This window comes from Manacus candei, unplaced genomic scaffold, assembly GCF_025592945.1.
Source record: "Manacus candei isolate 608988 ecotype Guabito, Panama unplaced genomic scaffold, ASM2559294v1 h1tg000028l, whole genome shotgun sequence".
NCBI lineage: Eukaryota > Metazoa > Chordata > Aves > Passeriformes > Pipridae > Manacus > Manacus candei.
This window is the reverse complement of record NW_026138076.1, coordinates 29,484,229-29,499,318: the sequence shown is the minus strand read 5'-3', so window position 1 is coordinate 29,499,318 and position 15,090 is coordinate 29,484,229. Positions and strand designations below refer to the sequence as shown.

The following is a 15,090-nucleotide window of genomic DNA, read 5'->3' as shown; positions in this document are numbered from 1 at the left end:
CTAAAACAGAAAATGACAGTCAGCCTCCCTTTCCTTGGCCAATCTGTCTATGTCATTAATTTGCAGCAGTGCTGTGGCTAGATATTCACACTATTCCTAGGTGCCATAGAGGTTACCAGAACCTAAGCACTGCTCAGTACAAATAAAGCTGTGTCTGATAGTTAAAGATTTGAGGCTGAGAAATTTGGGCACTTGGATGTTCACGGAAAGTGTGTCTGTTTTAAAGGGCTGGCTGGATCCTGAAAACAGGTGCAGTGTAATTAATAGCATTGAGTTTTCCAGTATATATTTCTAGTTTTATTTTGGATTTTGTTTGTGTCAGGTGGCTTTGACCTGGACATTAAAGGCTGGGGTGGTGAAGATGTACATCTGTACCGCAAATACCTTCACAGCAACCTCATCGTGATCCGAACGCCTGTCAGGGGTCTCTTCCATCTGTGGCATGAAAAGCAGTGTCTGGACGAGCTGACTCCAGAGCAGTACAAAATGTGCATGCAGTCCAAGGCCATGAATGAGGCTTCTCATGGCCAGCTTGGGATGCTTGTTTTCAAGCAAGAGATTGAGACACATCTGCACAGACAGAAACTGAGTAGTAAGAAGACATGAAACCAGAAAGGGAGGCCACGAGGCTCTGAATAGGGTGGTTTTTAAAAGAGTTGCTAACCAGAAAAGATGGAATCAGACTGAAAGAGGATGGAAATTTCAGCAGGATGGCAGCAAAAGAAGAAGAGGGGAAAGTGTTTGTCCTCCCTACTTTTGTTTTTATTCTAATGGGGCTTTTAAGTACTCCATTAGCCTGACTTTTCAGCACTTGCTTCTAGGGGAGACTTGAACACTTGATGAGATTCAAGGTCATGTTGGACCATGACGGAGACAATGAACGTTACATAAATGCTGGTATGGTATTCACAATAACAAATGGACGTGCTCCTCCTTTGAAATGTTTGTAAGATGTTATTTAAAGGATTGACCTTTTTGTGGGCCAATAATTAGGAGTTCTTTTCTACATCTCACCTGATATATCTAAAAAGGGCTATTTTTGAATAAGTACAGAGCTCCCGCTCTGAGAAGGACATCTGATTGTTAACGATGGTTAAGCTGGAGTGACCAAAAATCCTTTTACCTTAAGGGGCTGGGACAGGGTGGGGGACAGCAGCAGTGCACTAAGAAGGCATTCCCAGTTCATCCAGAGAAAGAGGTATCTCAGAAAGTGCTTTCTAAAATTCAGAAACAGAAAACTCTACTGATCAAGTGTGATGGTTCCAAAGTACTCGAGAGGAGTGATTGTTCTCCTCTCTGGATGGTGAACCAAAAGCAATGAGCCACATCTGTATCATGTGAATCAGATGGTGTATTTCTGCTTTAGAATACTGTATGTATCTCAAGATTTATTTTTAAATGAAGTTGGTTTTGCTTGGGAATTATTTTGTCAAACTTCAGGTTTTCTACTTCTAGTCTTACTAAGAAACAGTACAGCCTTCCGACACTTGGAAAACGCTCTACAAATCTGTGTTTCCTGTGGATGGGATCTGGGTTCAGATAAGTGAAGTGATTTTTCTACACAACCTGGGTACTGGAAGGCAGAAGCTTTATCATGCTGAAGAAAAGGAAATCCATATCAACTTGCATTACTGACTTAGGAGGCTTTAAACTCTGAATGCCAGATACCAAAATTGATGAACATTTTCTGACTTTATACCAAAGTATTCCTTCTAAACCAAATACAGAGTCTTGCCCAGGGCACAGAAAGCTTTTTGTAATTAACAAAATAAATTTTTGTGATGGATTACTGGACCCTGCAAATTCTCTTATGATAATTATAGGTACTAATCCTAAAAATTAGTCATCTTCTTAATAGATTTTTCAATTGCCTAAAACCATTGACAGTCTGAGCTACTGCTCTTATAAAGCATTTTCTTTTAATTCTGATTGCTATTTATCATTTTAATATATACCAGCCAACAAAAAACTGCATAGGCTTGGAAATCCCATTTGCTTACCTAAATGCTGTTTCTCTGAGCAGTCTCTTTGTTTTATAGCTTCAGGTTAATACAAGGCAGTCTGAAACAGATTCTAATTTGGTTTTTGGCTTGTAAAAGCGGGGGGAAGAAATCTGAAAGATAGCACTGAACAATGAATGAACCACTATTTGATGTGCCACTGTGCAATAGGAAGAGCACTTATGAACCTCTTTTGAAAGCACTGCATGCAGAATCTGCAGAGACCATGCCACTGTAAGTAGCTTTTCCCTTGACAAATGTTTATATGTGTTTGTCTTTTGTTGGATGTAAAGGATCTGCCTTGCACTTCCCTTGCAAATCATCAAGGGTCCAAAACACTGCCAAAGTACAAAAAGAATGAAAACTTTGTAGACTCAGCCCCAAAATACATCACTTACCATAAAACTTCAGCAATCACTCAAAGAACTGTTTTGTTCCCAGAACACATAATAAGTTATTTATAAAGAGCTTTGTTTTGATGAAATAACTTTACAAATATTATGCAGTAGGAGGAGACAGGCATGGCTTGTTGAGTGCACATGAAAGTTACAGTAACTCAGCTCCTCCAAGGCAGCTGTTCCAACAGTCCCAGTTAACCTGAATTTGAAACTGGGTGTTGTATATTAGGACAGTTTTATAATCATAGCCTGCCTTAAGCCTAGCCTTAACTATTTCTGTGATGGGTTTTTTTCACTGTCTTCCCTGAGGTTTCCCTAATCGCTCAGTAACCTAAAGTAACTTTGAGATTGGCCACACTTGTAGAGAAGGGCTAAACCAGATGATCTCCAGAGGTCCCTTCAAACCTATATTAGTTTCCAATTCTAAGCACTGGATACTTTTAAATTCAACACTTCATAATTTTGGGTACTTTAGCAAGTGTGTCATCAAGACCCTGTCAGAGTTTCACAAGTTAAGTGAAGCAAGTCATCCTTACTCCACAGACTTTTGGGGTGACTAGATTTTGGAGCAATAGATAGCCAGTCTTGAGGGTATCTGTTCTGGCAAGATAGCTGCCTTTGCAGTCAATTCAGTGATCTAAATGTGTAGGTACAAAACTTTATGTTTCTTTCCTCACAGAAGACAGGTGAAGCTGGGAATCTTTGAAAAACTGAGGAATGACTCTCAAACGTGGGATAGATGTGAACATGGATAGTGGTTTTCCCTGGGCTATACCGAGACAACATTTGCAAATAAGTAGTTTAATATAAAATTGTGTGAAGCTACTGGTCCACTGTTCAGCAGGGCAAACCCTGAGGAGTTTTACTATAGATCTTAGAGATAAAATTGATTAAGTTCTGCTATATTCATGCCAGATCAGCCTGGACCTTATTTCTGCAAGTTAACACCCTGCCTCTCAAAATGCCTTTTTAGAGGCATTTAGACTTTCTCCTCTGTCTTTACCAGCCCATAGGTATGCAAACACTTCATGATTTGTCTCCTGCAGGATAACAACTATGGCACATTCTCCACATCAGAACAGATACTTTTCTCTAGGGTCTTTGAAGGACATTTTGTTTTGGCCATATTTTTAAAATAAACAGTTCATAAAGAGGGAATACAAATAATCTGATACCCCTTCTCATGATTGAAGCAGATTATGTTCAAATTATTTCTTTGATACATATGATATAATGCTCAAGAAGCTCATTAAGTCAATTGAAGTGCCAGAGTGTCATTAGATTCAGAATCTCAGTTTACACTAAGGCTTTATTTCTAGCAAAGTACACCTGCTGTAACTGGAGTGCAGTTTTCCCCTTTCCTTGAATGAAAATTGCCTGTCAGCGTAGTTGTAAATTTTAAGACCAGATGATTATAATTTCTTTTATTCTATATCCCTCAAAACACAGATCAGTCTAAGACTAAGGTTTTGACTGCTCCTTCAAGTTAAGCAGAATAGCCCTAATCTAACAGAAAAAAGGAAACAGGTAAAAACAGGTAAACAATTGAAACAAGATTGACTATTGTTCACTATTTGAGGATAGTGTCTCTAAAACTTTATGTTAACAGATTAAAACCACAGCCTTCAGCTGTAGAATTTGTCGTGCAACAACATGAGGGAATCTGAGGACTAATTTGTTATGTGATTCTGTCCAGGCTCTCCATCAGTATTCTGAATGATGTATTTAAAAAGCAGTGTAACAGATAAGGAGAGAGAATATTACATTGAAAGAACAATTTCTATAATGAAGTTTACACCAGATGCATCTGAGTAATCCAGACACGACTTGCAATAAATAACTCCATTTTGGAAAATATCATTCTTTACTGGCAAACACTCTTCTGTAAACTGTATTAATACTGATATGGGTGCTGCTTTTTACATTTTTTATTCTCTGTACCTGCGGTAGTCTTTTATACAAATGCCTCTGTCCCTTCTTTCCCTTTCAAAAGGTTAATTCCTCTCAATACAGAAAGGCCTGTGTAGGATTTAAATACAGGTTAAAAGAGTGGGGATCTATATTCAGAGGCTAGAGGAGTTTAAAAAATGTACTATTCATGAAAATCCATCATCACAGAGAGCACCTTTCACCGAAAGGCACTCAGGGTTTGCTTGGATGTTCAGTTTGAATGTCCTTCATTTCAAGGACACAGCATTTTACAGAATTAAGCTTCACATTATGTAAATTACACATCAAGATCGATTCACCTCTCCAAGTTGTTATGTGCCTTCAGGAAGGTATGATTTCATTCAACTGTAGGTACCAATCTATTTCCCAGATGGCACACAACCTTGCATTCAAGAACAAAAGGCAGCTTGAATACAGAAGTCCCTGAAAAAATCTGCAAAAACCCACTGAAAATCTGTGGCAGTATCTCCCTGTTCAACTGATTACTTCATCAACTCATTCACTCCATTGTCTGGGATACATCCAGGTGCTTTGCAGCTTGCTGGGCTGATGCATCCTTCAACCCAGTTGATATGATAAACCCACAACAGTACTTATCCTCCTACTGCTTCATTTTGAAGGATATAAAATAGAGGCACTTAGGGTTTCAGGTAAGTATCAGCAGCTCTAGTTCCAAGTTCAGTCTTTGTGAATACAAGCATGGGACTGCACAGTGAGACTGGGAGGTTCACTCAAAGAGAGAGATGTAGTCTGGCTCTCGGTCCTCTTGGCCACATGGGTAAAGCAGCAGTTCCTTCCCCAAGGAAGTGATGGGTTCATCCTGTTGATATAGGATATGATCAAACACCTGTTTTCAAACAGACCCTACCTGTCACAACCTCACAGGATGGACAGCAATCTCCCCGCCTCTGTTACAGTGTGGCCTCATTCATGCCACTGTGTGATCCAGCTCAGTGCCCTGGGAAACCTGGGGTAGGACCCAAGTGGGTGTCCTCTGTCTTCATAACACAATATTTGTGCTCAGTGCCATAACTCAATGACACAACTCTGGCAGTGCTCAGAAAGAGCTGTGCTCATCTTGTAGGAAACTACAGCTTCTATGACATGAAGTGGTGCCCTGCCTAGAAAGTGCTGGAGCAAGGACTGTGCAGCGTGCAGGTAAGCAGGACCATGTGCGTCTGGCTATGTTTGTGGGAGGGACAAGGGTGGATCCTAGAGTGAGCACATACCCTCTGCTCAGGCAAATCCTGTTCTAACCAGGGAATTCCCTGACAGTACAGTGTCTGCTTCCAGTCTTGTCCTCCATCCTAGCAGCAGATGCATGGTGGGGACTTGCCTTCTTTCATGGTCACCCAGTGGGTGATAAGCAGAACCTACTGGATCACTTTGGCAGAGTGGGTTTAGCCTGCCCACATCTGCTGTAGTGCTGGGGCTCTGTAGGATTCACTGCAGACTACGGGCATGGCTCTATCTTTGATGTAGCTATGCACAGCCAGGCTTTAAATCCCCTGGCTCTGGAGTCAATAGCTGTGTAGCTCCTGCTTTCAGTGATTTCAACCTGAACTGTGAAAACCACGCAAGAAGCAAGTTCTCGTAGCCCAGGTAGAGTTCCATAGAGCAAATGAACATAGATATTGCCCTCATGTCAAATTTTGTTTAGGCATGTCTGTATTAGGCTAGGCACTTATTTAAAAGAAACAGGGTTTTTAAATGAATCTACAAAGCAAAAGTATTGTCTTGTCCCTGGTCAGATCTTACAGTGAAGGAATGAACAATCCATCTGGCTCTCCTTGGAGCCCATGTAACTGCAGTCAGTGCTGGTAGACACTACTGTTATTGATGCAAGAATCTGCCAACCTTCTTCCTTCCCTTCTATTTTTCATCTTTGCTCAATATCACACCTTGCCTGCTTTTAGATTATAAAGATACCTTGCTCTCTTTCATGCTGAAACTGGAGGCAAGCAGGATTTTCTGTTTACCCAACTTGCCAGAACACCACAACCACAGAAAATACGAAAGAAAGGAGTCTATATGAGAATGCTGTCACCTCTCACCTTAGCAACATTTCTAAGTAGCACGTAAGTAACTTGAGCCCTGTGCAAGGTGTTCTGTGTGCTTGAGAGTGAATGAGTCAGATCTAAGATGTTTGAGATGTGTTAGGCCACCTGAGATGTACCAATCAGGCTGACATACCCTTCTGGAGCAGCACACAGGATACCCAACAGCAGTTAAAATGGGTCTAGTTACCTACTTCAAAATAACTGCATCTATTCTTTCTTATTTTGAAGTGCCCTGAGGCAATTAAACAGTTAATGAATGCATTGATAGATGTTTTACCTTGTGGTAGTCTACAAGGTCAGCCAGCGTTGAATGTTGCAGCTGGTCCACTCCAAGGAAGCTGTAGGAATCACCGGAGGCATCAATGAGGAAGTGTTTACATCCTTCCACAGACCGATAGGAGAGCACATAGCCTTTGATTTTCTCACTGACCCGGATCAGAAAACTCCCTGGTACTGTTTTATCTAGAAGCTCCTCCGCTTTCTTAGAGGTTAGGATACCTGTTCAAAATTAAAACACAGAACTGAAGGGAGAAGAGCATTTGTGCAGGACCGGACAGAACAGTTCTCACAAGAAATCTGCTTTACTGCTCTAAACCCAGTCTGTGGCACTCCCATCCCTTGTTTTGTTGCCCAATAGCCCAGGAAGAACTGTACTGCCATTGCTAGTAACAGACCATGGCCATGGGCTAACTGCTCTACCTTAACTGCTCCAGACTTGGCCAGCTATGAATGACAGACACACGGGGCTTGAAAGGACAGATTCTGTGTTATGAGAGAGAACAGCATTGCAGTTTGTTGTACACTGATTCCAGTACAGCAGCAGCTTCACTCCTGGGCCCAGCCCATGTTAGCAGCCATATATCAGCAGAAACAACTCCTTAAACAGTTGGGTTGGAGTGGGAATGCTCAAGACTCACCATGGAACCAAGGTGCTATTGTGTCCACGGTTTTCAGATAGCCAGCTCGGAGAGGGAACTGCTCCTCTTTGAACCACTTGATGATGCTTTCTTCAGTGGAATTGGAGATTGTCCTCTGGATTCCCTCTTTCCTGTTAGAAAAGACCGTGGTTTGTGCATCAAGTTCAAATAGGTTTTGAGTCCTTGCACTGAACTTACCTTTTGCTTAGGATTTTAAGAACATCAATAAACAGGCAGCTTACACTACTGCAGCTGTGTAGAATATGGTCTTTAGTGAACATCTGGCATCACAGAGGCTGTATGCACTTGCACTCCAGGCTTAGGACACTCTACTAAATAAACCTGTTACCCTCCAGGAGTAAACACCCGAAGGCATCATCACACCCTAGGCTGGAATATAGCCTAGGCTCTGTATTTTTCCCCATGGAGTGTCTCTTCCACACAAGGAGGAGAGTTAACCATTCCCATCTCAACCATCCTATGCTAGAGCAGAAGAATCTCATCCCTTCTCCCCTCCACAGGGCATAGGGGCTTCCTTACCTAATCGCTCTCCCATTTGCTGTCACAGGAGGTAGAATTTTAGGCTTGGGGGGGAGAGGTGGATACTGGAGTGGTCGCCGATCTCCTGCTATGGCCCCCTTGGAAATATTTGCCTGCTTCCCTCTGTGGATGCCCTGAAGTGAAAGCCTCCTGTAGTCATCCCTGGCTTGCCGTGCAAGGGAGCGTCTCTTCTCATCTGCTGCCTTGGATTTCCGCACTGGAACAAAGAAAGAGTCCTACATGAGTGAACAAGCAGGCAAGTTTAAAGCTTGCTGCCCTTTGGCCATCTTCCTGCTTGATGAAGTGGAAGAATAACCCATTTCACAAGCTGAAAGGTTCACTCAATTGTGAGACCATTTGCCACGTGTCTCCCACGTGTTATGTGGCATCTGCCACTTAACAGGGTACAGTGTTTATTCCTTCAAGACACTAAAAATGTGTGGGTTTTATGGATACCAAGTCCCTTTGTACTTATAGACTTCTTGGTTTGATTTCAGATGCTGACTCCTCATTCAGATATAGATTTCTGTAGTGCCTTTTATGTAAGCAGGTGGGGAGCAGGCCATATGGAATTAAAGCTGCTGAAATGACCTCAAATCAAACTTTTGAGGGATTTGAAAGAGTTGATCCATTTTGGAGGGTGGGGGAGAGTCTTGCTGAAATTATTATGGAAAGTGGAGAACTTGGGTGTGTTTTTCTTTCTTTTTTTTTCTGTAAAACTGCCTTGATTGTTTAGGTCCACCTCACCCTGGAGTCTGTAGGAGTAACCAGCTCTCTAGTCAACTTTTTTTTTTTTAATCAGTCAGGAAAATAAAACCCCTAGCCTGAAGTGGAAACAACTGGTGGTACAGCATTGCCATCTACTGAGCAGCAGGGAAGGAACTGGGAAAAAAATACATCAGGTTCTCCCTCGGGAAGTATTTGGCAGCAGTGATGGATGCTGCTCCAAGTCTCTTACTGTTTGCCATTTTCGTTCCTATCATTGGGATTCATTACATGAGATAGTGCAGCAGGGCTCTGCTTAGATGGGATCATGCCTGGATGACAGGGAAGCTCTTTTTAATTAGTTCTTGTCACCCATTATCCTTGTCCTCAAGAGCAATGGTTACTGCAAAGTCCTACAGAAGGCCAGCTTCTAGTTTAAGATTAATTATCCTCTCTACACTCATGTAGTTCTTTTGTTGCTTGTTTTAATATAGTATCAGTAGGAAAAGTTTTCCATTTCCCTTCCCAGCTCTAGTCTCAAGGCTACGTGGACTCAGAAATATTTCTGATAATGCAGTGCTGTCTTTCTTGGCCATACTCTCCACCCACCGGCCTATTATTCAGTTCCAGTGTGACAGCAGAAGGGTTGAGATGACCCCACAGAGCTCTAGAATTTCTCAAGCCTCATAGGAAAAAGTTATCCCAAGATCTTACAGAATTCCTGCCATTCAGGCTCATTCTCATCCGATTTCTGCAATGTTCTCTGGCTCTCTGTGCTGGGGTGGCTCTGTGGTATTGCCTCCTGGGAGTCTGTGGTCTCTTCGGAATTTCTCCTCTGTGCTTCCTTTGGCTATGAAAGAAACAGTATGTTCAACTTTGTTGCAGGCAAGTTTTAATCTTGCTTTTTAGCTAGCCTTGAAATACTGGGAACTCCATTTGATATTGTGAATCCCTCCAGCTTCAACAACATGCAGATCCTCTGTCTTTACTCCAGGTGACAACAGAGGAAGTGAGGGAAAATAGTCTACCAGAAATCATCAGGAGCATCTTCCTGTGCTACTCCCCAGTCTGCCAGTCTGGCCTGCTTTGTATCATCACCTAATTGTCACACTGCACATGAGGAGCATGGCAACACTGGTCCAAGAGGTGAGAACATTCTTAGGTCAGATGAGGCTTTGAGGCTGACAGGGACTCTAGGATAAAGCCTGGGCCCCACTCAGTGTTTCAGCAGCATCGTAGGTTGCCACTTACCTTTTGGAAGCTAGGTTTCCTCATATGGCAGTCTGCCAGCATCTGGTGAACATCTCTGGTTCCCCTCTAAGCAGAGCAAAAGAGCGGTGAGAAATAAATGCGATGTTAGGACAATTGCTCTTCTTTTGGAGCAATAGATGTATAATGAAGCAGCAGTCATGACATTTGTTAACAAATTTTGCCAGCCTTCTCTGACAAACATTGGGTTTTCCATCATATTAGGCCTAACATACCACATGAGGAGAACTCAGGAGTGTCAGGATTGCCATAAGCATGTCTAGATTTGCTAAGCAATGCCCCCAAGTACTTCCAGGGAGCAGCTTCTTTCCTCCCTCCCGCTAAATCAATCCCTTGCAGAACTTGCAATCCACAGCTTTACAAGCCTGTGCTTGTTTGCAGCTGTGGCTGTGGTGTTGCAAACTCCTGCTCAACAGACTGACCCAACTAGCTGCATATCTCCTTCTTGCTCTCCCCTGCAAACCAGTCTGGCTACCCTGACAGCAGTTTCTAGCTGAAACCTGCCTTTGAAGGTGAACAGTTAGATTTGTCTCTGAGCAAACACCCACCCACCTCTCCATTGGACCCTGACTGCTCCCACGGCACAGTGGGTAATGAGGTAACTGTACTACACTGCTTACCAAGGACACGCTTCTGCCACCTACTTGGCTAATATTTAATATGAACATGGCTTTACAATTTCTCTCTCCTCCAGGAAACTAGGAACTTCAAATGTGTGTGAAGCTGCTTTTTCTTAGATATTTGTCTGTTCCCTGCAACAGACAAAGCACAATGCCTGGATCCCTTACATTAAATGGGAACTAAATCTTTTGGAATTAAATTTTTGGTAGTAGCTTTGGGTTTGTTTTTTCTTTCTTTTCTTTTTTTTTTTTTTGTCAGCTGTGACTAATAACTTCCTATAAAAAAAAATCTCCCACATAGTTGCTCAACTTCAGCAAACAGTGCAGAGAAAAACCTCATGTGACTCAGAGGCTTTTGATAAAGGAGAGAGCCACTCCAAATTCCCTTCACTATTTTGGTAGCAGCAGGAGAGCATGTTGCCAAACCCCAACCTTGTTATCATGTTTTTTATGCCGAAATATGGTGTAGCTGTACGATAAAAGAATATACACTCATACAAGTTCATTCAAGGCTGAATGAAAACTGCTGAATGAGATTGGACTTCTCCCATTAAATTGGCAGGGTGTTCTGTTCCTTCTGTTCAACTGCAGTTGCATGGGTAGTTAATTTAACTCATCTTTTTCTCAGTTCTCTGCAAATGGCTTTTTGTAGCCAGTTAAAAATTAGAAATGTATTTATTGCTGGAGAAAAATATTTCCGTAATAAAACACCACAGGAAAGCAGACACTGTAGTTACTGCATTTCAAATTGTCCTGTGCTGTCAGGGTCATAAGCTGTTTTCTAACTATTTTAGAAGACCGAAAAACCAAAGAACCACGCATGTCAGATGATGCTGGTAAAATTATCTTCATTTGTTCTTTTATAAAAGTGGATAATTTGTCTAATGGCTGTGACCTTACATGTACAGATCCTGGGATAGCCTGCCTAGTCTTGCCCCAGAAGTCATCCAAAACAGCCACAGTGCAGGAGGGAAAGTACTGCGCCCCTCATTTTACCCACAGAGAATGGAAGCAAAGGAATTCAGAGTAACTTATCTGATGCTACAGAGCAGATCTATCCTACCTGAGAATAGCACGTGGACCTCCTGAGTCCCAAGGAAGGATGTAACAGCATGGCTTCTTCTCTGACTACAGAAGAAAAGCCTTAACAGATAGATGGTTTTTTTTCTTCAGATTTCTATTTACAGCAACCAGGATTTGCTGCACTTCCTAGTTCTCAAAACATGCATTTCTGATAGCTGTGGGAAAAGGGGAAAACTACCTTTGTGAGCTCCTGGCTTTTCCCGGTTGTTGTATCAGTCATTTTTCTCCCACGTTCCTCCTTTGTCTGCACAGTACTTTTTTTATTCTCATGAAGATCTGTCTCACCCAGTAGTCCTGGTTGTGGGTGTAGAGACCATGTTATAGAAGAGTCAGTCTCTCTGAAATGCAAGAGAGAGGACTTAAGAACTCGAGGGAGTCACCTTCTGCTCCCTGAGCATCTTGCAAGGAAGCTGCACATGAGCAGAGCAGTGCTGCATTGAAGCCATGTGCGTATGGGCATTTATATTTCCAAATCAGGTAGGTGCAGTAATTAATTTAATGACTTGTGGTGAGCAACTGTTGTCAGGCTGCACACCGGCACTCTCGGTGAATCAGTGGAATCCAAGCTCACCACCTGCCACAATAACAGTGTTGGCATTTCCTGTGGTCTGCAGAGTGTCCCATGCAGGAGCCACATCATGAGAGGCTCAATGAGCCAGAGCAAGTCTCAGGCTGGAGCTGGTCTCTGCCAGCATTGTATGTCCTCACAGAAAGCCTGTGCCTTTTGCCTGCAAGACCAACACAACAGTGGTAACCACAGCCCCTACAGAGATGACCCCAGCCTCTGGGTCCCTAGAAAAGCCTTCTCCTCCATGTCAGCCCACTCAGACCCCCAGCCGAAGTGTGCTTACCTGCCCTCCTTGCCTTGCTCTCTCGCCAAGCACTTTGCTCTTTGTGCCTGGATCTCTTCACAGATGGCTGCATACGGTTTATCTGAAGGATGCTCGCCCATCACCCAGACCCAGACATCATTGTCAGCACCGAGTTTCCATGTCACCGACTTCCCATTGGCTGGAAAAGAAGCAGCTCTTTGGCAAATGCTGTCTGCTGGATAGCAGGGTCTGTGTCCCACCTGCTGTGCCCTACTGGCTGCTGTTGATGACAGAGCCTCTCCAAAAGCGACTGTACATAGGGAAAGCTCAGCTGGGAGGCAGCCCACACTTTGCATTTTTTTTTCATGCTACTGAAGCCAGGTCAGTGAAGGAAGTCTGAGTCTGGGGGCAAAGGAGAAGGCTCACTACCATTTGTTTTCTTGTTTTAATTCCTGGCTACTGCCCTCCCCAAACTGTGTGAGGGTGAACCACCTGCAAAGAGAGCACTGTGGGGGAGAGCTGGGAGAAGAGTGCTATCTTCCTAGCAGTCAGCATGCTGTGCAATCCTGGCAAGCAGACTTCAGATCTAAAGTCTCAGTGGGAACTGCAGATCTGGTGCCTCAGGACAGATATTCAAATCCCTGGTTATCCTAAAGACAGAGGCCCCATTTAGTGGGAAACTTAATGAGATGCACCTCCTGGGGGCAAATAAGCCCTGTCTTCCCAGTTAGGGGAGCCAAGTAATTTGGTCAAGGACAGAGTGTCTGGGTCAGAGAGTAAAACCATAGTGCCTCTGGTCAAAACTACCCCATTGCAGGTGGGTTTAGTTACGGTTTGGAGATAAGCCTGTTATATGTCCATGGGAGAAAAATTACTCTAAGGATACATTACCTCCTGTTTCCAGGGAGCAGGGCTAGGCCAGATATGTGTCAGAGGGTGAAGCAGCCAGGAGGCAAAGACTTACCTTTTCTTGGCAGTGGCTTCTTTGCTGGAGCCTTGTCCACAGCAGCTTCTCTTTCCTCCCACCGTCTGATCTGTTCCTGCCTCATCTTGAAGAAGAGGATCTGCTTCTGCTCCTCGCTGAGTTCTGCCAGCAGGTCAGGATCGATGTACATGTCTGATAATATCTGTTTCAGCATGGCTGCAGGTTTCAGTTACACGTTTGTGGCAGTGATCTCCAGGGATAAGATCCTCTTCCTGGCTCCAACAAGAAAGAGTCCCTGCCCGTCTGAGCCTGGAGTAGGAATGCAGGCGTGCCAGAGTAATTATGCTTCTATCTTTTTTTTTAGCTCAAACTTCCTGCGGAGACCAGAAAAGTAAATAAGTATCTTAAAACCTGCTGTTAAGATTCCTTGAAATAGGAGGTAAGCTCAGCTCCCACGCAGCCCTTGCCGGCTCTGCAAGGAGAGCTGGCTAGAAGGGGAGAGTCCAGGAGTGGGGAGGTTGTGTTGATACTCTGATAAACCCAGCTGATAGTATATCAAAGAGAGAGAGCACTGCCTGTTAGTCATCAGAGGTGCGGCTGAGTTGTGCCCAAGTAAACATTCCTGCTGGGCAAGAAATCAATGAACCCATGACTAGACGGCTCCTCCTCCTTCCAAACAGGAAAACTTTGATGATCAAAAGCCCAGCCTGCCTTGTTTTGCCAAAGAAAGATGGGGAGGACTTTTGGCTCTGCTTTTGAGGTGGGAGTGGGAATTTTGGGGTGCTCCCATCCATCAAAGGTAGCCTCCCAGCAAGTCAAGGGAGCACAAGTAGTGCAGCTGGTTTGAAGAAAGACAGCGTGGATGGTCAGTGTCTGAGACAGCTCCCGGTCTGACACATCTTGCTGATGCACCTTGCCCACGTGGTGAGCGTGGCATGGGACATCCCTGCCTGACAGGATGAAGTGGATGGGGAGAAGGAGCACTCCTGTTCCTGCACAGGATGTTGGCTTCTGTATAGTGCACACTGGTGAGGTACTGACACCCGCCCAGCTGTGCTATGTGCTCATGGATTTACATTTACAAAAAATGGGAGCTCTCCTGTCACTTAGGAACTTAGCAAATGAGAAAATAGAAATGTGGACTAAAGACCTTGAAACCAGTTCTTTTTCTTATCTTATCTGGATAAACTCGAGGAGACCAGGAGATTGGTTGGCAGTGCTTTTGGTGACACAGGGAGGCTGACAGTCATGTGTGAAGTGCAAGACCAGAGCACGGGGGCTGGTTGGCCAGGGGTGGCAGGGGCTTCCTGGACAAATTCTTGAGAAATGTTATAGTCATCAGGCTACAAGGAGATTAAGCCAGTGGGTTTATTCATGTCCTTCTGCACAAATCTTGGGAGTCTAAGGAACAAGCATGCTAGGACAGAGCACAGTAGGTGGGAGGAAGAGCTGGTGAGGCAGTAATGTGGAGGTACAAAGGGCAGAGACATGGCAGAAGAACCTGTGCCAGGGTGAAGTGGGACTGTATATTAAATTAAGTTAATGAGGTCAAATCACTTACCCATCTTACAGGAGATAGACTGAATCCCTAGGGACCCAAATGTTGGAAGAAAAGTGTTGGGAGCACCTTCAGCTTCAGAGTATGACTGCTTGGTTCTTACCATATAAAATAACAGAGGCAGCAGGGGAGTCAGCAAGTGCAATACTGAAGCTTTCCAGGGAGCACACATGGAGCACATTTAATTAGATAAAATGGGGCAGCACAGCAGAAGCCGTCATAAAGTCAGACTCTACGAACACTATATGCTGTG

At 43.8% G+C, this 15,090-nt stretch overlaps 2 protein-coding genes across 4 annotated transcripts in view; one reads left to right on the top strand and one right to left on the bottom strand.

The window, feature by feature from the left end:
• CSGALNACT1 (chondroitin sulfate N-acetylgalactosaminyltransferase 1) overlaps nucleotides 1-2,745 on the top strand; it is a 43,869-nt gene extending 41,124 nt beyond the window's left edge. For all 3 annotated transcript variants that reach the window (XM_051789600.1, XM_051789602.1, XM_051789599.1), the window contains one exon: nucleotides 323-2,745. In XM_051789600.1, the coding sequence (XP_051645560.1) occupies nucleotides 323-606 (284 nt within the window). In that variant the 3' untranslated portion in view covers nucleotides 607-2,745. The remainder of the gene's footprint in view (nucleotides 1-322) is intronic.
• Nucleotides 2,745-14,406, bottom strand: SH2D4A (SH2 domain containing 4A). Its single transcript, XM_051789603.1, has 9 exons — nucleotides 13,319-14,406; nucleotides 12,394-12,553; nucleotides 11,721-11,880; nucleotides 9,822-9,887; nucleotides 9,285-9,420; nucleotides 7,866-8,082; nucleotides 7,326-7,456; nucleotides 6,686-6,906; nucleotides 2,745-5,168 (listed from the first exon to the last, which is right to left on the bottom strand). Exons 1-9 carry the CDS (start codon nucleotides 13,491-13,493, stop codon nucleotides 5,076-5,078), a joined length of 1,359 nt encoding a protein of 452 aa, XP_051645563.1. The 5' UTR covers nucleotides 13,494-14,406; the 3' UTR covers nucleotides 2,745-5,075.
• Nucleotides 14,407-15,090: the final 684 nt, after the last annotated feature.